Source organism: Ambystoma mexicanum, chromosome 10, assembly GCF_040938575.1.
Source record: "Ambystoma mexicanum isolate Mex_15411 chromosome 10, UKY_AmexF1_1, whole genome shotgun sequence".
NCBI lineage: Eukaryota > Metazoa > Chordata > Amphibia > Caudata > Ambystomatidae > Ambystoma > Ambystoma mexicanum.
In genome coordinates, this window is record NC_090932.1 from 739404463 (window position 1) to 739428937 (window position 24475).

At 44.0% G+C, this 24475-nt stretch overlaps 1 protein-coding gene across 1 annotated transcript in view; it reads left to right on the forward strand.

Moving 5' to 3' along the window:
• Positions 1-24475, forward strand: part of EIF2A (eukaryotic translation initiation factor 2A) — a 627352-nt gene that overhangs the window by 231192 nt on the left and 371685 nt on the right. Inside the window, exon 6 of the mRNA XM_069618378.1 lies at positions 17601-17683. Within this exon, the coding sequence (XP_069474479.1) occupies positions 17601-17683 (83 nt within the window). The remainder of the gene's footprint in view (positions 1-17600; positions 17684-24475) is intronic.

Below are 24475 nucleotides of genomic sequence, written 5' to 3' on the forward strand. Positions count from 1 at the left end.
GATAAGTAGGAACCACAGTGCAAGAGTAAGGGAGTGCACGTTTAGAGGTTGAATGCTATTCAAAACGTACTCGCAGATACTGCTTTGGGGGATGACAACCACTGATTTTTTGGTGATAGGCACCTGAAGGTTGCTTGTGCACATTCAGGTGATACCACACTGGACCACATGATTTATTTAGTCTTTGAGGAAGCCAAACGGCAATACAATGTACTGATTTTGTTTTCTTTTTCTCTTATTTTCGTTTCTCTTCCTTCCCTGTTTTTTCTCATTACGATTTTCTATTTACTATTCATTATTCATCTCATCTTTTATGAATACTGATTTAAAAGGACCATGGGTTCGTTTGTTTCATTTTTTCTCTGTGACATATGTATCGAATTGCGAATTGAACATTGAATTGCACGATGTGGGAAAAACATTGGAATAGATTTCTTATCTGGTGCTGACCATTGCTTTGACACTATCTTTATTTTTAAATATGCTTTCAATATTTGATGTGTATTCTTAATATGTGGCATCTTTATTGACTTCAACCAACTATGGTTTATCATGCATACCCCCTCGGACTTCTCCCCCCCCTGTTTTCTTTCCCGTGGAATATGGGATTTTCTGTTTTTGTGAATTTATGGGGCATTTTAACCATTGTTATTCAGAAATGTATTGTATTTCTTGTGTTATATAGGCCCAGCCTTGAAAAGGACCCAAGCGGGTCGAAACATGTGTTTGCTTCTAAGTGGGCAACAAATAAGACCTTTTAATGTGAAATTAAATAATTAACCCAACAGGGGCACTTCATATTCATGGTTGGTATTTCATTTTTAGTTGGTACAAGAACACTCAGCAATCTGGGTTGAACTATCCTGGAGCTTAGCTTTAGGTATCCTTGACGCAGCTAATGCCTTTTCATTGGTAAAATGGCAATGTTTAAAGGGGGTACAGATGATTGACACGGTGTTAGACTTGAGCAGTCAAAAAATAGAGCTTTAAATCTAGAAGAGCTAATCCCCATCAGAACGTAGCAGTCACACGATTTCCCATTTAACCTGTAGTTATTTAACTTGGTAGTTGACAGAAAAATGTTCGGGAAAATCCCTTGGGATTTTGATCAAGAGATAAAGAAATCTGAGCAGCATTACCATTTTAATCAGTGAGACCCTGCCAATAATTGACAAAGGGAGTTTAATCCACCATTGCAGTTAATTGCCCTATCCACAGGACGGCTGACCCAAAGTTGTTTCTAACCATGAGCTATATAGCTCTACTGACAAATTCCCAAAGGTTTCTTACTACCTCTGCCTTACATCTGATCATATCTGTTAATGGGTACATCTTAAAGCAATTAATGTTCAGGCCAGAGAGGTTCACACATTTCTCAACTGCATACAATAGGGGTTAATTGCTGGATTCTTGACAAAAAGAAAAATGTCATCTGCATACAAGAACATTAATTTTATGCTTATAAAAGGGAATTTCCCTAACCTTAATATACCTCAATGGTAGAGCTCACCAGGGCCTCGACTGCAAGGGTGACCATTGGTAGGAAAAAGTAGGGGCAAGTCTACCTAGTGCCCTGTGCCTAGCAACTCTGGCAGCTATCAATCCAATATAGAAGCCGTTTTAAGTTTCATCCCATTCGCTCAAGGACCTCTGTCAGAAAAGGAGGGGGGATGTTTATCTTCCCTTCTTCATTTAGAAATTTTAATATAAAGATGATCACAGTGGGGCGTGGCTAGCGGCCATGGCCTGAGGTCGGCTATCTGTGCAGCTCCCGCATGATCCTGCTCCATTGATACTTGTACTAGCCCAATTTCACACAAAATTGCAAGAAAACAGGGTTTGATGCTGTGTGGACTGGTGCTGCATGCAGGTCGACTTTGAAACACAAAGCATGCAGGAGAGCGTAGTGGTTGAAGATTGCCGCGAGAAGACCCAAGATGGTGGCCACTGTGTCCCAAAGAGTTGTCAGAGAAGCAAGGAGTTAACAGCTCTCTATTGACAAGCGATTGGAGTGACAGAGCGGACCAGAAGGCGGTAAAGTGGGCACGAAGCCAGTCCGCGCGACGGAGTGCCTGTGAGGAGTTCGAAAGAGCTTGAGGTGGAAGTCGGGTGAGGGTGCCTGCCCGCTCGCTCCGGTGAAGGGAGAACGAGAAGTGTTCGCAAGGTGTGTGGGTTGTGTCGGCTCTGTACACCGAGGTGTAGTGAAAACGCCCCGAGGACGAGACAAGAACACGGAGGCACTGGGGCTGGAGGAGCAGTATTGGCATCCTCCCTCGCTGTGAAGTGGTGAAGACTGGGAGGGAACAGTCCAACATTAGCAGACCAAGACTCAAGCTGCTGCTGGACGTACCCCATACAAGTCACCTCGAGACGTAGCATGGTATGAGCGCAGGAGGGGTTGTTGCAGCACTAGGAGGAAGACTGGGTAGAGTTCTTCCTGCGAGTTAAACACCACCACGGACACGCTGTTGTGTCGTCCGCACCAAGTTGGCTCTGTCTACGAATCCAGATGCCTGATGGTAGTCGCAAGGGGAAGGACAGACAGACATATATAGAAGTCTATGTGCGCAAAGAGTAAATAACGTAGCACAGCAGGGAAACTTGGAGGTAATGGCTGCACCATCGCAGGTGACCCTGCAAGAAGAAGGCCCTATACTGGCAGCAATAGCTGCGCTGAAGACGTCATTAGAGCACATTTATTCGGTTATCGTGGATGTCGGTCTACTGCGCCAGGACGTGCGTGCATTGGCAGATCGCTTGAGTACTGTGGAGCGAAGGGTGCAGGATAACAGGACCAACATCGCCAGCACTCGGACCCAAGTGGTTGACGTACTTGAGCGAGGGAAGATCCTAGAACACTGGGCGGAAGACACAGAGGGAAGCGCATGCAGTAACAATGTCAGAATATTAGGGCTCCTTTAAGGAGGGGAGGGCGGAGTTCCTACGGCTTATATTGAGACCATGCTCAAGCAGAAAGTGGGCCCGGGCACACTGATGCAGGGGTTCACTGTTGAGAGAGCACACAGATCTCTGATGAGGAAGCCTCCACCGGGTGCCCCTGCGAGGCAAATCATAGCAAAGATCATGAACTACAAGGACAGGGAAAGGATTTTGACCTTCTTCAGAGAAGGAGGAACTATAACCAGGGGATCGTCAAAGCTGCCAATCTATCCACACTACACTGTGCTAGTCCAATGGCGCAGAGCAATGTTTTTGATCCAACGAAGGATCGCTTAAGACGAGCAAACATGCGCTACATGTTGATTTATCCGGCCAAATTGAAAGTCTTGCATAACGGGAGGTCGCACTTTTTTGAAACCACTACAGAGGCACACTCCTGGATGGACGTGCAGGGGATACTGCAGCCCACGAGCAAGGACAATAACGCGCCCTAATGTGGTGGAAGGGGAGCAGCCTTTAGTTTTTTTTTCATCCTACAGTCCTGCTGCAAAAAGGCTGGTAAATATGAGAAAGAACGCAGGAGCATATGGTACCGGACCAGCATGGGCACCCAGACGGCCGCTGCAGATGCGACTGTAACAAACCCTAGTTGTACTTTAAGATGCCAATTTTGCAGCGTCGAGCAGCTGCACGTCAACCGGAGGGGGGGAGGCGGGGACAGGAGAGGTGGCTGGGCCCGAGCAAGCAATTTACTGCTGGGCTGTTGTTTGGTTGGTAGTTATTGGGTTGTTACAGTTATTGGGGACTGGGGGATGGAGCTACAAAACGACTGGAGCGGCGGTGGGCAGGGGATTTGGGGGGAGGGGGGGGGTTTGTCTGAGGCCAATAGCAAAGGGGGCAGAAGTGCAAGACGTACAGGTGTTAGCAGACAAGTGGAAACGTAGAAATTGGGTGGTCGGAGAGGAATGCATAACAGTGAAAGGTAACAGATTGGGTGTGGCGAGGGGGGTGTGGACACAGGAAGAGCTCTTCGGCAGACTGCTAGGGCGATGGGAATCAAAGGGCCTGTATGCGTGCGGCTTTGGTAGGGCGTAGGGAAGTGACTGTAATCACCTAGAATGTGAGAGGCCTCAATAACTACGTTAAGGGACTGCAAATATGTAGCTACCTGGCTAGGAAGGGTATTCAAATAGCACTGTTGCAAGAAACACACCTGACCGGAGACAGGCAGGTCATGCAGGCTAGAAAGTGGGGAGGCAAGCTATATGGCTCACCTTTCTCGGGATACGCAGTGGAGGTCCTAGTCTGGATTGCTCCGACAGCCCCCTTCCAATTGCTGGAGTTTAAAAAGGATCATAAGGAGAGGCTGGTGGTTGTGCATGAACTGTGGGAAAGCAGGGAAATGTGTGTTGTAAACACCTACGCGCCAAATCACGATGCCACAGTGTTCTTCGGGTCATTGTACTTGTGCAACCATGTATAGAGAGGCGACATGGGTGTGGGGAGGAGATTATAATTGTACCCTTAACCCTGTATTAGACAGATTAGACACCAAACACACACAACGGGCATCACCGGCCAAAGCTCTAGGCAGCCTGCTGCATGATTTGAGATGGGTGGACATATGGAAAGCGAGGCACAGGGAAGAGCGGGCCTACTCACACTTCTCAGCTCCTCACGTGGTACCCATACACACAGATTACATGTTCACAAGATCAGAAAGGCTGGGTGACTTTGTGTACATAGAATATAACGCCAGAACACGATCCAATGCCCCAATGATAGCAACATGGCAGAGTGTGGCCCCGAGACCCTGGATACCTACCTGGTGCCTGAGTGCGGAAGCCATGCAAGATTAGTTGTTTAATGACTACTTGAGAGACCAGATAGAGGAGTACTTTAGTATTCACACAGACAGCATAGCGAAAATGAGCACAGTATGGGACGCATTTAAGGCGGTCCTGCAGGGAAAGGCGATAGTGAAGATGGGAGGCCTAAGAGCAGATATACTAAAAACCCTGGGAGACATCGAGAATGAGATAGCAAGTGCAGAAAAAGTTGAGGGAGGACTGTCTGCTGTGTCGGGGCCAGTGATGGAACTAAGACAATAATGTGTGGGAGCATGGGAAAGACTGGGACGCTTTGACTTTGTGAAAATACACTCAAAATCTGCATGCAGAGGGGGACAAACTGGGGAGACGGCTGGCGTGGCTATGCATGCGGGAAGAACCAAGAGACTGGATTAACGCCATCACTGATGTACACAGGGAGCTAGTCAGAACGCGGGACGGGATAAATGAGGTGGTTTTTAGATTCTACAAAACCCTATACACGGACGAGACAACAGAAAGGAGAGAGGACATAGAGGAGGCCTTGGGGCAAATAGACCTACCGAAATTGGGAGAAGACCAGGTGGATGCACTAGATGCCCCACTGAGACTAGAAGAAATCAGGGAAGTGTTAAGAGAACTCCCGGCCTCCAAGACCCAGGAACTGGATGGACTCCCAGGGGAGTTTTACAAAACATATGTGGGAATACTAGCACCTAGATTGCTCCATGTCTATACAGAAGCATACAAGCTAGGAGTACTACCCAGCAGTCTGAGGGAAGCCACTATCATATCAATCCTTAAACCGGGTAAATCACTGCAATGCTGTGCATCGTACAGGACCATCTCTATGGTGATCCAAGGCTGCAAAATTTTGACGGCAGTATTGGCAAACAGACTGAGGAGAGTAATAGGGGACCTAGTACACACAGACCCAACTGGGTATGTCCAGGGCGGAATACCACATGGAACGTACAGAAACTACACCACGTCATAGACCGCACTAATCATCTGACGGACTTAAGTGCAGTGGCCTCATTAGATGCAGTCAAGGCCTGTGACTCGGTCCGCTGGGACTGGATGGTTGAGGCTCTGGCACATTTCGTAATTGAAAAAGCTTTCGTGAGATGGGTAAAGCCGATATACAAGGCACACAGGGTCCGTGTGAAGACAGGCAGACAGACCTCTGAGGTGTGGGAAGCGCAGAAGGGCACCAAGCAGGGCTGTCCACTATTGCTGATGCTGTATATTCTAGCATTGGAGCCACTGGCTGTGTTCCTCAGGAAGGAGTATGAGGGGGCGGGATAAAGCTAGGCGGAGTGGTGCTCCTAATCTCCTTGTACGCAGATGACATGCTCCTGTATGTAAACAGGCCAGATGACAATTTACCGCACTTGTTGGATGTCATTGACCAGTTTGCTGAGCTATCAGGGATCAGGGTGAATAGGGGGAGGTCCTGCCTGTTCCTGCTTGCAGGGCTTAGAGACCTTGACGAACAGCACCTGTCCCGACTGGGACTTCGTTGGGAGACTAATAACTTTCACTATTTAGGCATTAACGTGTGGCTTGACCCAGTGGCCGAATCCATGAAGTTCTCGAAGAGTCTGGCCCTGGCAGTACCGGGAAAAGCGGCCCTCTTGAAGATGGCCATACTCCCCCACCTCCTGTATTATTTCACTAATGTCCCTTATAACATACGTGCAATCTTCTGAACGTGTTGGTGTGAGACTTCTTGTGAGAGGGAGGGAGAAATAGAATTGCTTAGAGCACCCTACAGAGACACTATGGTGCGGGCGGGATGAAAGTACCCCCATTCGAGTGCTACCTGGTGGGGCAGCTGCAACATGTGGTGCGCTTGCTGGGGGACAAGGCTTCACAGGACATTCTGCTATTACAACCTTTGCTGAAGCAATATTGTTTGAGGGAAGTATTTTGGGTTATGATATCATGATATAATATGATTAGTTATTTATAACAAGCTTAATACCCATAAGTTACTAGGCGTGGCCCTGGGGATCAAACCTGTGTTGCTCTATGTCGTCTTGCTTCCAAGGCGAGCGCGTTGCCCCTGAGCTATCCTCCCGAATACAAGGAGCTTGCTCTAGAGAGACCACCTCTGCTGTTGCAACTGGGGCAAAGACATATGACAGAGATGCTGGAAACACCTAGGTGACTCAGATCCTTTCTCTGTGCCTATTCCCCTGGTGGGAATCATTGGTTAACTGTGAGATGCACTGGTGCAAAATAGAAGACAATGGGAGGACAAGGGAATAGCCACGATTGGGGACCTAATAAGAGAAGATAAAATAAAAGATTTCCAGGCCCTGGTCAGCGAATATGGTATACATGAAGGGCAATTACTGCTATACTTAGGCATGGTCAAGAGAATTGGGAAAAGATGGCTTGGTCCGCAGAGTGAAGTGGGGACCAACGGGAAATTAGACACCATGTACAACGTGTCAGAAGAGGGGACACATGGTCTCTAGACTATATGATTTGTTCCTGGGCAGGTTGGGTGCGCCAGAGCTGAAGGTGCACAGTAAGTGGGAAACGGAATTAGGAAGAGCACTAAGAGATGCGGAATGGGAGAGGGCACTGCTCTACACCAAGCTAATATCAAGAAAGGCCTGGTTTAAACTCGCCCAATTGTATGTCACTCAGAGCATATATGACTCCATACAGGGTGTCCCTCATGGCAAAACGTTGTGACCAGGCCTGTCTCAGATGCACACAGGAGAGAGCGGACCTGATACACATGTTTTGAGTGTGCCCGGTAATATGGACTCTTTGGGGGGACGTAGCGGAGAGGGTGGCACAGGGTGGTATCCAGATTTGGCCCCCAGAGTATGGTCTATTGGGATTGTTCCGTAGGGGTGGGAGACCAAAGGCTCACTTGACCAAAATTAAGGATTTGGTTTGTGTATTAGTGAAACGTAGAATTGCCATGGCGTGGAAATTGTCTGAAAGCCCTAATATAGAAGCCTGGTGGGCGGATCTAAGGCGATGGTCACTAGCAGAGTCAGCTGTATGGTAAGGGAACGCATGAAGGGAATGAGGCTTGGAACGCACTGGTACAGAACATGTTCGACCTGGGAGAAGATGAGACTTCAAGGCTGCATGTTCGTGGGGGGAGCTTGCTGCAAGAGCTGGGATGAACAGATGTGATGGGGGAATATGCAGTTTGGTGGGAAGGAATTGTTGTGGGAAGTGGTTGACCTGCCCGAAAGCTGAGATTGGGGTCAAACGACAACACCGCCCCCCACCCCTTCCCCCGGGGAAACACCTGAATCGATATATGCCTGTATCCCTGGAATGACGGTTCCATGCGTTTATAATGACAACCAAAATAATGGCATACATTTTCAGTGACACTTTAATAACAAAAAAAGACTAATTTCTTTTATTTGGGGGGACCCCCCTCCAATCCACCTGTTTCTTTAGCGGTTTTACCCTCCCCCCAACTACCCTCACCCCTTTTAATCCCTTAACCCACCCCCATATATACTTTTACTAAATAAATCCGACTTTTTTCTTTTTTGTTGTTATTCAGGTGCCATTTAAAATGTGTCGTATTTGTTTTCCTTAATAACACTGCATACCTGGAATGACATGGTGAAGCTAGTCTGTTTGTTGAATAATTTAAAAAAAAATGTTAACAATAAAGACAGTTTTCTCTTCAGTACAGACTAGAGCGCTCCATGTATCATTTAACAGCTACCTTACTTTTCAACTATGATTTTAACCTTTTAGCCATGTTTATAAACTCCTCTGACCCATTACTCTTTCCTATCACATCCATGCTATAGCTCAACATTTGTATACCCCAGCCTTTTTAAAGATGGAAATACCCCTGATAAAAATTGTGCGTACTTCCCAAACAATTGCATTGGACTAAACTGAGCCTGTGTTTGTGTTGAAAAAACATAATTTTGTCTTATGCAGTTTCTCGAAATGCCTGGTCTGTCAACACATCTCTTTGAAACCTCCACCCAGCCCTATTAGCTACATTGGCCTTCAGAGCAATACAAGTCAGTACTGGGCAGTGATAATGTTTTGAAAGGGTGGAACACTCCTCTATATAATGCACCAGCCTATCTAATGGCAATTAGAAGTTGATTCAAGAGGTCACATTCTTCGCTAAGAAATGGAACATCTAGTACCTTGTTGAATTGGGGGTCCTCTAGGTATCGGGCAGCCTAATAAAGTGCCCAAAACATTTTTGCTCACCTGTGATGTTTGAATGCCTTTAGCTCCACATTTAGACATATTCGGTGATATATCAGTGTCTACCTCCATAAAATCTCAGGTTTCTATGTCGTTTTACAGACATTATTTTTTCACAATAATTATTTTTGAAGAAATTATTTTGAAAACACTCATCGAAATGTGTGTTTTTATATTGGGTCGGGGTCCCCCAAACCTTCCCTTTCCTATATTACCCTACCCCAATCCCTCCCAACCCCTTAACCTCCCTCTATGTTTCAATGCATTTTCTTGATATGATACATTTTATTTATAGCGCGCCCATACCCAAGTGTTTCAAAGCACGACGAGGCAGGGGAAGGTTAACAAGGGTGGACAAGACAATGATCTTACTAGGCCCAGTGACATTGAGATCGGGCAAGTGCCGGGGTGGGGAAGGAGGAAAAGTGGCAGGGGAAGGGGAGGAGGAACAAGTGCAGGACATAGGATCTAAACATCAAGAAACAAGAAGTGCGGCCAACAGGTGGCAGTGCAAGGTTAAGTGCAGAACAGCAAGGGAAAGATGGTGCAGGTAGGGGGACTGTAGGGTTACAGATACAGCCCCAAGTGCAGGGTTGCGTGGAGGCAGTGCAGGTGTGCAGCTGAGAGGGCAGGGCTGTGGGCCTTGGCCTGTATTTCAGAGGGTAACCAGTGCAGCAATCAGACAGGAGGTCCGCAGGGAAGACAAAGAGAGAAGGCGGAAGCAAAGAGAAAAGTCTTGAGCTGCTTCTGGAACCAGAGATGGTTCTGCTCAGGTTTCAGAGAGGCAGGGAGTCTGTTCCAGAGGGAGGTGCCCGCAGAAGTGAGAGATCTGCCCCCAGCACGTTGCTTGGAGAAGCGCCTGACCCTCAACGTTTGTTTCTTGACCCAAGTATATTTGCAGATTCAGGTTTAGCGGGAATCTGATGGGGCCGCTGAGTTGTGGCATATGAGCTGTTAGTAGAATTCGTGGTCTTGATGGGTGTCTGATGGGGCATCTGATTCAAACATCCTGAAGTTGGACACAGTGCAACAGGACAGATGTGTTTTCTTTGGTTTTTGCTGGTTTAGCAATTGGATCTCTGTACTTTCCAGTATCAAAGGGAGGCTAGGGGGTATGGGATCTCTGCTTCGTGGTACATGACCTTTGCTGTAATCCCCAAGTTGGGAGTTATCCTGGGTGCACTGTGGAGTGTGATGTTGCATCTATGCTTCTTTCCAGTTTTAAGGGTACCTTAAGTTCCTGTTTTCTAGGTATAGCAGTGGGGTATCTTGCTCATATCCCATATCCTTTGTTGTGTTGTCTGGGTTGGGGATATTGTCCATTGTATTCAGTTTCTTTTATGCCAGCAGCTGCCCTGTTGTAGTAGGTTGGGTATGTCCATACTTCCACCAGTCTCTGCTTCATTTTAGTTGTGTACTAGCATATTTCTTTCCTGTAATTTGTTAGCCAGTTTTTCCAAAGGTTCTGAAAGGTCAATATCTCCTTTTGTGAAGTTTGGGCATGGTGTTTTAGTCTTATTGTATGGAGGGACATTTACCCGACTTACTGGGTTATGCCCTCTTACCCTGTTCAATTAATAAACCGTATACCAAAAGTAATTTCTGCTTATTTTGGGTTTTAGGGTACCTAGAGTTCTTGATTTCATAATGCATGGTGGGGCATCCTGGGCCGTCTTTCTGTGGATGCTATACAGAGTGTATGTACACTATAATTTTTATAATATCATGTGATTAGTAGTCGCATGGCCCAATGTTACTACACACAATGCATTATCGCAAATTTAGAATAAAACAAATATTCAGTTTTTGAAACCATCTGGATATCTTTCATCCAAATCTTTATTTTATTTTTATTTATTTTTTATTTGCGTTTGGTTCAAGTAAACTTGGACCTTTACAAAAGAAGCAATTGTTACAAATACACATAAACAAAACATTAGAAAATAACATCTTCTTTCAATTAATTCATGTGTTCATATGAGTAAATTTGACTATTTACACCTATAAAAAATTTTAAAATACTGGCAGGCATGTTTGGACCCGATTATAACTCGGGCACAACAGACTGCGACTAATTAAAACATCAAATTAAGAATCATAAAATCCCATTTATAAAGGTAAAAGAAATCTCATTAGGTCTCATATCGGGTTATTTCACATTCAATGTAATCACAAAGTTGGAGTAGTGCATATATTAGAGGTTTGTATTCACCAGCCATCATTCTTGCCAGAGTATTTCTTCACAGTGCTCAAAATTTATATTGCAGAATTTCATTAATAGATTAGATCTCCTAATTCTAAAGTAGGGACAGTATAAGATCAGATGTTTCAACGTTTCAGATTGTTCTACACAGGGGAAAAAATGACATTTTCAATCACTTCATGGACAATATCCTTATTCCAGTGTTTTGTCCTTTCACGTGTGTGAAGCAAATTTAATTTAAACCACATATACTTCTTTCTGTAGTTTTGACAAGGGAAAGTCTCAATATAAGAGTATCTAGGAACACGTTTCTTGGTATATTTACAGTACTCATGATACATTTTGTACTTTCCAATTGCTGTGATAGTTTTACACCAGTCCATTTCAAACAGTTTCTTCTTAGCATAGGCTGGTCTAAGCGATAGGTCATCAATTGTTATATTGAGTTCATCGAGACAATGTTGCATTTGACGATGAAAAGTATTGATCGAGGGAGTGTTCGCAAATTGGATATTTGTTTTAAAATCATAATATAAAGAATTGGGTTGAGGGAAGCACATTTTGGAATAGTTACAAAGTTGACGCCATTTCCTTCTTGATGACAGTGCTATTAGACCCAATTCATGTCTTAAGACACAGTTGGGAATGCTTAGTGGAAGGTTCAGTGCTTTTTAACAAGGATCCTTGGAGACTATCTAAGCACTTATCCATCGCCGTAAGACAGTTATCCAATGTGTACAGAAGAAAACTTTCAATTGTCAAGGTCCAGAAGTCTATTATCTGAATTAATGAATGTTTACAATATTTTACATAAATTAACTTCAACTGCGAGAGCAATGGGCGGCTTTTAAGTTTTAATAAAGTTGTCCAATATTCCATTGTTCGCCTCATTTATATTATAACCCAGGTGTATAGTATCCTCAAGTAATGGTCGGATAGTTTGCTGTAAATACCATCTAATGTTTTTCATTTTTGACTTTGTGCCAAATTTCATAATGGCTGTTTTTGCTGGGTTGGGGGATAGATTGTGCTCCCGTGCAAAATTCTCAAAACAATGAAGTTTATTTTGTAAACCAATTAGAGTTGGATCAAAAATGATTATATCATCTGCAAAGGCGAGCCATTGCAGACGTAATGTATCCAGTTTTACTGACAAGAGACTTCTTTCAGACCAAAATGCATCCATGTCTGCAATGTACAGATTGAAAAAACAAGCGGCTAGATTACATCCTTGTTTCAAGCCTAGTGTGGTTCTTATCAGAGCAGTTGTTCTCCCTTCCAGTGATATACGTATCCTACCAGTAAATTAGACCACCAGGGATTCCCATTTTAAACATTTTTTACCACAGCAGGTTACGTACTAGGCTATCGAAAGCTGCCAACATATCGATCATGGCCATATAGACCGGGTATGAATTCTTGAGTTTTGTGCCTGCTTTTATATGGGCCATGATTGTTGCATTTAGAATGGTGCTCATTTCTTTGCGAAAGCCTGTTTGAAATTTAGAGTACAAATCCAAATTCTTGATTTCTTTTTCTAATTCAAACAGCAGTAGTTTTGCAAAAATCTTGGCTTCTGTATTGATGAGTGAAATAGGACGATAATCTTCTGGAAGTGAGGGGTCACCCTTTTTAAATATTGGTATGATAAGAGGAAGTCCATGATTGCGGGATCTGTCCAGTCGTAATGATGTTATCAAACTTATTATTTAAGACTGAGGACCATCACTCTTATAGATACACGGTGGTAATCTGTCCGGTCCTGCAGATTTTGTGTAGGATAATTTGCTTATTGCCCATATTATATCGGCGTTTGACCATTGGTATCGAATAAGGTCGTTATAACAGAGCAATATATTAGGAAAATTCCTAAATGCTTCTGGCAATTGAAATTTGCGTGTGATGTAATTGCACCAAATGTCTTCAGAAATCCAATTCATCATAGGAGATATCACAGCATTATCTTTGCTTTTTATGGTTTGCCAGATTTTTCTCGTATCATGTCTGCATATGGCTTTTATTAAGTTACAGTGCACTCTGCTGTAGCTTGAAATTCTCAGATGTCTAAGATTCTTTTTATATTTTGCTGTTATTTGTTTGTACGCTTTCTGGCAGTTAAGAGAGCTGAAGCCCCGTTTCCTTAGAGTTCTCAATTCTTTGTTTTTCTCACGTTTTTAAGATTTATTGGTCTGGTCAAAGGAATGGGTATAACATTTGTGCTTGCACTTAGTATGGAAGTATTGTAGGGCGGAGTGAACTATCCCAGAGAAGATTATCTCCATATTGACAGTGGATATAGTCTGATCTTTTATAGTATCGTGAATGTGTTTCGATACATATGCAGAGAATTGGTGGCATAAGTTTTTGTGGTCCATCTGAGTGAAATCAGAGTGCGGTCCATCTCTAAGTGGACTATAGAAAGGTCTAACGGTAAAAGGGTGCAATCAAGCTTGAATGAGATAGATAGCTGGGCATGGTCACCATAGAGGATAGGACTAATGTCCAACGGTGATGCTAGCTGCATAATGTGATGGGAGAGGAATATATAATCAATCGTTGAGGAGATATCTCCTCTACTCCATGTCGGGCGGTCATCTCGATCAGCACCTTGCATCACATCAATGTCCCAATCTTCAAAGTATGAGTTCCAAAGAGAACCCCTCTTTCTCATTAAGTGTTTACCTTTTTTTAGTTGGTCTTTCAGGCCAATACGACAGTCTGAGTTAAAATCTCCCGCTAGTAAAATATCACAATCCCCCAATTTTATCAACTCTGTCTCGAAACATTGGAGGATTCCAGTATAAGCTTATAGCTAATATCGCTTTGCATTTCTTTTTAGAAAATGTCAGAACAATCGCTAAAATATTCGATGTTTCCCATATTAATTTGGAGTCAATTCCATACACATCATTTATTGTGATCGCTAATCCTCCAGATGGACGTCCCAATATTGAATGTTTTGCAAGGGAGCAATATGTGGTAAAACCCTCTATAATAAAAGCCTCTAATTTCATCATTTCTTGAAGTAGAATTATAGTGGGATAATCTGCAGGAGAAAAGTGCTAAACCAATTGAAAAAATTGTGAAAGTCGCATGAGTTCCACAATATGATTTTTAGGAAACCTGTTTTCGATGGCTATTGTTGGTTAATGTTTGATTGTGTAGTTAATAGTGACTTTAGCATGGGTTCAAGCCATGCAATGTGTTTATGTTCGGCTAGACGGGCCAAGAGGTCATCGGTGAGGACATTTTTAGCAACATGGGCTACATTCCCCGCATTATTGGATTCTGCGTTTTCCCTGGTATCTGGTGGAATATAGGCGAGATAGTCTTGGGCAGTAAGTTCATCCAGGAAGGTAGAGAGGGCAAGACCTTGGTCTCTAATTTCTGCTCTGCATGACCAAATAAATTGGAGTATGTGTTCCGAAGACAAAGAAATTGAACAATTGGTATTCACCATTGCAAGCGAGACTCTGAGAATGTCCTCAGATTTCAGGTTTCTAAGTTGGAGAATATGAGAGAGTACTCCCAGCAAATTGCAACGATTTAAGGGAGGGGATCGTGGGTCATGACTAAGCGGTTCAAAGCCAATAATGTAATGCATGTCCTCAGGAGATTGAGCTAATGGATGTGAGTTTTGAGAAAGGTCTCCTTTGCTATAAGGAGCCTCATTGGATCGGGTGTACGTTTTTTTAATAATAGAAGGGACTGCTACAGGGTTAGCCTGTGTAGAAATTTTCAAAGAAACGGGCTGTCTGGTTGTACCAGTAGCTGTTTCTCCATCTTGGATAACTTTACCCAGTGCCATCAAGAGCTCTTCTCTCAATGATTGGGAATTATTTATTTGTGACTCGTGATGTGGAGTGTTAAGTGAGGGAATAACTGTTGGAGGTTGCAAAGAGCTTTTAGATGGAAGGAGTTTTAAAATCTCCTCAGCAGCGATTTCCTCATTTTCAATTGCTTTTCTCAAGGATCCTAGAATTGATTCACCAACTTCATCTTTTGGACATGTTGTATCCGTCAATGGAGGCGTGTTAGAAGAACTTGTACCATGTGAAGGCAAATAAGGTGTATTTGCGATAGTTGGACAAAAGCTGAAGCTATCAGAATTTGTTTTTTCCGCGAGTGATTTCAACATCACTGCTTCATCTGGTAAAAACTGGACTTTACTTCTTCCATTGATGACCATTGAGGCAGGCTTTTCAGTTAGCGGAGGTATTAAACTCTTCTTTAGGTCTGTAGTGCAGGCTGCACTATGTTTTTTTTCGCTTGCAGACTTTGAGCTGGTATGACCGCAGGGACTATAAGGGATGAAATTTGGGAACTCAAATCACTTAGTTGAGGATCGTGTGAGGTGCAACTTCTTCCGGTTACTGGGAAGTAAGCACTTAAATTCGATTTTATTGCTTTTAGCGGTAATTCACACCAGTCAGCTTTGGTTTGTTTAGTTCGAGAACATGAGTTGTGTGTTTGTGTAGCACTAGGTCGCTCTGGCGGCATTTTTCTTAGAGGAAATTAAGTTATTTGTAGGGGGCTGTGCCATGGGAATGCATTTCGCTGGGAGTAACATATATTGACTCTTTACAGAGCTGTTCAACATCAATGGGGTCAACCTCAATCATTATTGTTTCGGTCTCACTAACAGGAACCCCTGAAGGTATAGTTTTGGCGTCACTTACTAGTTTGTTTTCAGGATGAGGTGTATTTTTATTCTGAAGTGCCTCCTTTCGCCTTTTTGCATAGCGTTTTACAGCACATAAATGAATTTTTTGGCATGTCTTGAGAGAAACCCATTATTTGCTTCAGGTTCACAAGGAATCTGCTCCTCATTCTTTTGGTTTTCCATGGCTTTTAATAATATTGAGGGACTGTTTGGAGATTCAACGTTACCTTGAGAAGACGGAGTGGATACATTGAAGGCCACTTTTAGCTCATTTATGGCCATTCTCAAGTTTTCCAATTCTACCATGACAAGACGGTCACAAGAGTTCAATTACGTAGGAGGTGGAATTAAAGCGGATGGGGCTACAAGTGGTATAATTGTAACTTCTTCCCCAGGTAGGAAATTACATTGTGATGCCTTATGGTCACTGGATCGATTGTTGGTATGGGTCTGTTTTCTTTCAAATTCCTGTTTATTCATGATCATTGATTCCCATCCCAGTATGAAACATTCAATACGATCCATTTTAGAACACATCTGTCTCATTGTGGATTTTATTTTGCGCAATTCTAAATGAGAGATTGTCCCTTATCCAAAAGGTTGAGTATTTTGATTATGACTGGGAATGTATGTGGTTCTCTCCCCTCTATAATGTCCTGGTGAGAAGAGTGCATGCAGTCTTCATAGTCAGAATGGGTCTTTTGAGGATGGCTGGACTCGGGGGAGAGCTCAGCATCTATGATTCCTTATTTACCTCGTATGTATGAGTAGACTCAACTGGAGTCTTAAATAGTTGCTTACTGGGATGGTGTCTCCATTCGGGGGAGTGAGACAAGTGGAGTGAACATCCCAATTGATTTTCTCACTTTTGAGTCAAGAATTGCCATTTTACTTGTACTGTCTTTAAAAGATTCTCGCATTTGTTTTTCCCTCAATTTCAGCATTAATTTTTAGTACAGGTTCTGTATGCATTTGGCAATGTGCATCAAAGGTAGCTGCATAGAGGGGTTCGCTAAGTCTAGTAAAGGAGTGCCTGTGCAATCGGCTCGACATAGCAGGATTTTCCTGCACAAAGCATTGAATCAATACTCGTGCTTGTGATTAATGGAGCTGCTGTGTCCATCTTGCGGCTGCGCAACCCAGTCGCCATAGGGTTGTGAGATCAAACGTGATATCTCAGGAGAGTTGTAATAAGTAATTGGATAATCTCCGTTGCCTGTGCTTATAGTTAACAGAGAATTAACGCGGCATCAGGAAACTATTAGAAATGCTGAACAAACAATAAAGGAAACATTAATGCTTACTTTTAGTGTGAGGCAGCCCACGCGAGTGTTCAGTTTGATGTTGTATTTAAATGGGGAATGAAATGGTAGGAGAAGGGAGGTGGAGTAACATGCCGTTCTCTCACCGAGCCAGCGAACAGAAAACGGTGCTGCTTAGGGCGCGTACTTAATGTGCGAGCGCAAATGCGCACGGCTCGGTGGTTAAGAGGACTTCCGGGTGGAGGGGGCGGGCCACCAAAAAGATCCAGGAAGTGTCCAAGTAAGTATCCAAGTAAGTCCAATGCAGGTACGACGTCTTGCAGGGCAGAGTGGAGTTCCAGCAAACAGCTCCATTTAGAGCACGTACTTAATGCGCGTACTTTCATCCAAATTGATTAAGACATAAACAGTCACATGCTATAAATGTAGTTTTATGCTCGACGTGGTGGGCTTAATAGTATGCAGAAAGTGAAAATCGAATGTTCAGCTAACCTCTACTTTTTTGTTGTTCTTCGCAGGTATCCGTGTTGGTCAGATGACGAATGTTTGTGCGCCAGGAATGTAAACAATGAAGTGCACTTCTTTGAAAACAACACTTTCGGTATACCAACATCCTGCTTTATCTTTGGCACATAGTGCAATCCTGTTTTACATCTGTGCTTATATTTGTATTGTATTTGTTATTTATATAGCGCTCTTTCCCCATTTGTATGACCTCAATGCGCTTTGTGGTTGGAACGCCCTCGGTGACTGCAGTCAATGTGTAGGAGGTTCTAAGAGTTTAGATTAAGAGATGCTTGTGTGCATTTTCGCGGGTTTAGGACTTAAGTGGCTGGCTAGGCTCCTGTAAGAAGCCCAGAGGTCAGGCACGTGGGCGGGCGCTGTTGGTGGTTTAGGATAGAGTGCTATTGCTGAAGATTCGATGTGTGCCCAGCTGTATACCAAATTTTATTTTTGTTGGAAGTCTCTGTATGCTAGTGGCAGAGGTTTTGAGGTACTTCTGGGGTTTCAGTGTGGACGGCTAAGTGCGCTGCTAGACCGGAATGGCCGAGCCATAGCTGCACTCTGTGGTGCATGGATGGATGGCCGTGCCTCGGGCCTGTATCCAGACATGGTGTAAGGTATATGTACCGTATGCTTTGATGTAGTTTGGCTGCAGTGTTCTTTTTCTTTGTCCATTGTGGACGGAATTATCTCGTTATTCGTGCTCTCTCTGGAGCGAAAGTTTGAGCAGCAGGGCGAGTCCCGTATGAGGGAGGGTGTGGGGGATGAGTAGGATGATAGGGGGAGAGGGAAGTTTGTTGTGGAGTGCTTTTGCGAAAGCAAAGCGTGAGGGAGGGGCACCTAACAAAGGGTATTACAGAAGGAAGTATGGCGCTTTAGAATCTGGATTTTGGGATTTGGGTGTGGTAACAGTGAATGGTTGAATGCAGTGGCACCTGGATTTGGGAACAGCTGGGCGGTGGGAGAGACACCTTACTGGGGTACAGCAGTAGACTAGACACTAAATAGATTGGCACCTAGATTTGTAGGCAGTGAAGTACAGTGGTACCTGGTTTGGGACAGCTGTATAATGGGAGGAAACGCCTAATGGCGTAGCACCAAGTTAATGAACTATTGCAAAGTGAAATATCCTCTTCTGACTGTCCCCTTTTTGCAGGTTGTCTTAATGAAAAGCATAACAAATTTGAAACGTTTCTGAACAACCAAAAATATATTATAATTATTCTGTCACTAGTTACACCACACCAGCCTCCTGTTAATGTCTGAATATAGAGCTCGGGTAAGCTCTTTGTTAGATCCATTGCATGTTCATTTTTGGAAAACTGTAGTGTCAGCCAACCACTCAGCAAATTGTAAATTGCTTTTGATTGGGCCATTGCATCACGCTACACCCCCTTCAAGCCATATCTTTGTATCTGCCTGATGTCCGCAGTATTTGATGTTGGCAGGGGCTGATGTAGACATAGGGGATACAGCAACATATTCTTATTGTATAGATCGCTTCAGAAAATGCTCAGTTGCAGCAATTGAATGCACTGCAAGTACAGCCTCCCTGGAATACAAAGCCCAGGCCATTATCTGTCCAGACTAGAGCATTGTAGCCTCCCACAGATGCATCTTAGATACACAATATGCAGTAGCAGTTGGCATTCAAAAAACCTCTCATAGTAGTGTGCTTTGGCACCAACTTTTCCAACGATCCACTCTATGGCAATGTAAGTGATGCTGCCAGTGCATATAGTGAGTGAACCAAAAACATATGACCTCCATTTCTTTTTTCTGTGCTCTCAGCATGCTGCAACAGAAGGATTTCTTGAGAGACCTTTTCAACTATCACTTGTCACAGAATGCCCTAACTACAGTTGCCAGGAATCGTCACAGGTTGTATTTGGAATTATAGGCAACAAAGGGTTAAATTGGCTTCCTTAAAGGATAGTTCCGGGACTTTTTTTTTATTGTCCCTACGGTTCGGCCATGTGTTTTTAAGCATAACTCGGTAGATCGTAGAAAACTTTCCTATGGACCTTACCCGACTTTTCGTCCATTAACGCACTCGAAATCAGCCGCCATTTTCTGATAATCCTATCATTTCCCCCCATCGACCTGGCTCACCTGCTTTTGTGGCACTAAATCAAATCCCCCGCCCCTGAGCCTGACATCAGCAGACGCGTACCGCCCATTTCCCAACGCCAAAGCACGTTTCGTGTCAACAATCGCTGCGCCTCAGCTAATGAAGTGTCGCCATGGAAATGGCAGGACGCCTCTTTCCTCAATAAGTATAAACACACCGTTTCACAACACACAGCAGCAGATTTTCTATTCCATTCCTCTCTCTGTGTTACTTTGAGTATTCTGTGACTCGTTTCTGTGCTCTGGTCAGCTACATTCGCCGCTTCTAGGCCTTGTGAACACCTGTACCATCTCTGTAAATTATTTTACTTTCTTTACCACACAATGGCTACAATAATGCCGTATATGTACGAGCCCGAGTACACCGAGGAAGAACTACTGGAAAGGCAAGCACGCGAAAACGATGGGGATTCGGGCGGCAGTTGGGGGGACCAGTCAACGGATGAAGAGCCTGGACCATGTCGCATGGACGGCGTCTCCACCTGGTGCACGTGCAATCGGTGCGAGCTAATGCCAACTGAGGAGGAGAACTGCTGCTGCCGTGAAAATTCCGGGTGCTTGGCCTACATTTCGGAAGGCGAGCCAAGTCCGCAATGCATCACCGAGCTGCCAGAGTTCAGGGAAGCCTGCCTCTCACGGACCGTGTTGAGGATGATGATGGTGCTTATGCACGAACTTCGCGGCACTGTTCGTCCGCGTAATCCGAGTAACGAGTAAGTATACTCTGGTTGTGATGTCAGTGATGCCACTACTATTTCATGGTCGTCTCCCACATATAAAATTACATCTACATATCATTCGAACGCATGTAAATTGGTTCCATATTGTGCATTTTCTAGATAGAATTTTTTTCACAGCAGAATGACATTTTTTTACCTGAATCGACAGTGATAGGAAAGTTTTGTCATTTTAATACAGTTTGCATCTTTCATTTTCACAGGTGGTACAGGCTGGTGGCCTATCGTTGCTTCACTTGGTGGCTTCACGGGAGGCTCGGACACCGCGTTCGGAGAGTAATACCTGCCTGTGCGGTACTTGCCATTAGACAACATTTCCCCAGCGACAGTGGACAATACCGCAGATTTTCCCTAGATGTGCTACAACCGGAACTTTACAATGTGTAATGTTTATTATTGTCATTGAAATTAAGATCTAAAATAAAACCCAACATATATTTTAACAATGGTTGTTTTGATTTTTAAATGAATCTAGTGTGTCTCCATTGAATAGTCTTCCTGTGCCTTGTCTTGTCACACCACATGTCTCCGTCCAGCATCCTCCCTCACGCTGGCCGCCCACCTTCAATCCACATAACCGTTGAACCCATATGCAGCAGACATACATATGTTATTTTGCGGGTTGGCATCAAGCCTCCCGGCCTTGCCTCCTCCCCCAAAAATACTTACCACACCACTTTGTTCAATCGTTGGCAATAAAAGGCCGTTGGATTTTATTGATACAAAACATGGTTATAGGTAAATAATCAATATGGTTGATCATAATAAATCATCCTTTTGGGCACCGGGTACAGAGATGACCCCCTCTGGCCCGTGCCGCCTTGCCACCACAGGCCAGCCTGCTGCTGACTAACTGCCTAGGCATCCAGGGTCTCCAGGGTGAACTGCACCCATATATTCTCCTGGGAGGGTGAGGTATTTATAAACTCACCCCCCTGCCTTCCATGTACTAGATCCTGCAGCCTGCCTCTTACAAGCAGTTAGATGGCCTCTCCTTGGTGAGGCCCTGCGGCAAACGAGTCTTGTCTGCACGACCACCGCCCCAATCCACGCCCCGCCCTATCAAAGGCAGTTCGCACCGGGGTACTTGCGCTGGCAAGTGGAGCTGTCAGGGAGCGATAAAGGCCAAGAGGTGCCAAAGACCATGTACACTTCAAAGTGGTCTATAGAGCATGGGTTGTTGTTCCCATGTCTACCTCCAGACCCCGTGTCTCCTGCCAAGCATCCCCCCCTCACGATGGACGGCCCCCTGCAAACCGCATAATGCCACGACATATACACGTCATTCATTCACAAACACACCCCTGTTTCGAATTCTTTATAACCCACTTCATATTTCTAATGAGAACTTCTTTGCGCTTTGCTAGTCAACCCGTGAAGGTGCTGGTTATCTGCTCTTCGTCTCTGTGAACTTCCGTGACCACTTCGAGGAAACTCGTCAGTTTGCAACCTGTGAACTGCTCCCTGTTCTACGACAAGAAACTACTCTGATCCCTGCATCTAACTGTTTGTTCGTCAAGGTAAGGCCATGTACCATAATCATTTTGCGTCCAATTTCTTTTCGTTCAAGACAGTACATGCAAGGAACTAGTCACATGTTCTGAGTTTAGTGAAATTATTTTAGTTCCAAGAACCAAAAAGAACCTTGCATTGAACCTTTTATGTGTCATTTAATTTTTTAACACATTGGTATTCATAGAGAATTGTTGATCTTTACTTTTCAGAACTTTCCACAATGCCTGCCTGTTCCATTGGCGGTTGCCCTTCGAAGACCCATAATAAATCTGAAGGTATTATAATGCATGTTTTCCCTAAGACAATAGATCAGATAAGAGAATGGGTCCGATATTGCGGATATCCACCGTCTGAGCTTGAAAGTAGAGTCCTAGAAGTCTTTGCGGACAAGAGGGGTGATCGATACCGCATCTGCAGCAGGCACTTTAGCTCAGACATGTACTCCACATCATTGCTAATAAAGAAGAACACAACGCGAGCGAGGCGAAAATTGCTCTCAACCGCTATTCCCACTCTATTCGTCCACATCCCTCCACTGGTGAGTCAAGTTTATGTATTTATCTCTCGGCCTTGCGGTAGTGTGTAGCATTAGCTAACAATAATTTCCCCATGTATGTATCCACTCAATATTAAGGCGGAAGATTCTCCATCCGTGTCGTTATTGCAGTCATCAGCCACTTCAAGCGCCTATCGGGTAATCTTACTTGGCTATTCTGCCACTGACTTGTTTTAGGCATGTAAATCAATAGTTTTAATTTATCGTGTAATTATATTACCTAATGGTACACCCTTGTACTCGTCCTCTAGTCTTTGTTTTCAGTTATAATTATTGTTATCCAAAATAATGCAAGTACTGTCTTTCAGGGAGATGCTGAGGAGTCCAACGTATTGACGACAACCGTTGATGTCACTCAGATGCTCGAGGTACGTTTCCGGACAGTTCCATCGATGGAGATCATCAGATCTTGCATTCTTGTAGCGTGATTGTTACACACAATGTTTCTTTCGTTTTTAACCATTGATATGTCCTTCTGTCGTCGCCCTCCTATGTGTCTTCTTTTTTCAATATTGTGTTCATTACTAATGAAAGTCCTATGTTTCAGGGAGTCGATGGAGCATTAGTCCAAGAAGAAGGGGGAGCATGCAGTTACGGGTCGGTGCAACAGCTTGCAGAAGTGTGCACCGCAGTTACATCGTCCCTTGATGTTCTCATGCATTTCGAGGTATGGATACTGACAGTTCGATCAAGCGAAATCATATGACGTGATTACATCCGCTATACTTCCTTCTTTATTAACGCAAGTACTATGTTTCAGGGAGATGACGGAGCTTCTTCTACAAGAACATCACCCCTAGTAGTTGATGCAGATCTCTGGGTGGTGACACTTCCAACGATCGAGCAAATCGAATCATATTTACATATCCATTATTTATTTTAGACAACTGATCGTTTGTGCAGGTCTATTTAGATGAGCCGTTGACGCCTGCACAAAGTTTATGTTCTTTTTAACAAAATAGAAAACCATACTAATGCAATTACTGTGTTTCAGGGAGTTACTGAAGCATCATCTTCATGATATCATCAATGGAAGTCTATCAGGAGCCCGAGGTATGGATCTTGACAGTTCCATCTAACTAGATCAACAATGCGTGAATAATTGTCGTTTGAATGTTCTACACAAAGCGTTCATTCGTGTTTTGCTATTGAGATGTACGTGGGTATTGGTCCCCAAGTACATTTTTGTGTTTTCAATATTATTATACATACTAATGAAAGTTCTATGTTTCAGGGAGGCGATGGAGCGTCAGTGCGTGATGGATGTGCTTATCATGAAAATATAGTCGTTGCAGCGCAAGAGGAAGTGGAGACATGCACACACGAGTCGGAGCAACAGCGTCCGGATGTTGAAGTTCGAGGCAAGAAAGTTTCAAAGAAAAGAAAGCAAAAGAAGGTTAGTGTCCTGGTCACTATATTATGTTGTTTTTCACTGTTAATAGTTCTATACTGTAAGTTGTGTTTAAACTGAACATCCCTTTTCAAATCTGTCCTCTAGTTGCGAGTGGGTGTACCAACTAGATCTACACAGACAGTGAAGCGAACAAGAGATGTTGCTTGTCAAACCTTTTGGCAGGGACTTGAGACTGGAGATGCATCGTGCCAATGGGAAGAATATGAAGTGATTGACAACGGAGCTATACCACCACAAGCCATTGATAGTGAATGTCCTCCTGGTAGTTCGGATGCAGTCGGAGATCAATTCACAGAATCCACACCCGCAAAAACTAAGACCGCGAGAAAGTTGAAGAAATTGTTTTATTCACCCATCACCGGAGAAGGAACAGATGATGCAATGGAAGAGAATGAAGTGGACGACAATGAAACACCATCAATATCACTGAACATAGCGGAAGACGATATCAGAGATTCTACCTTTCATGTGAGTGACATGTCCTCAACGTTGCAGGCCGAACCAGCTGGGATGCAGAGTGACAGTATAAGGAAAGAG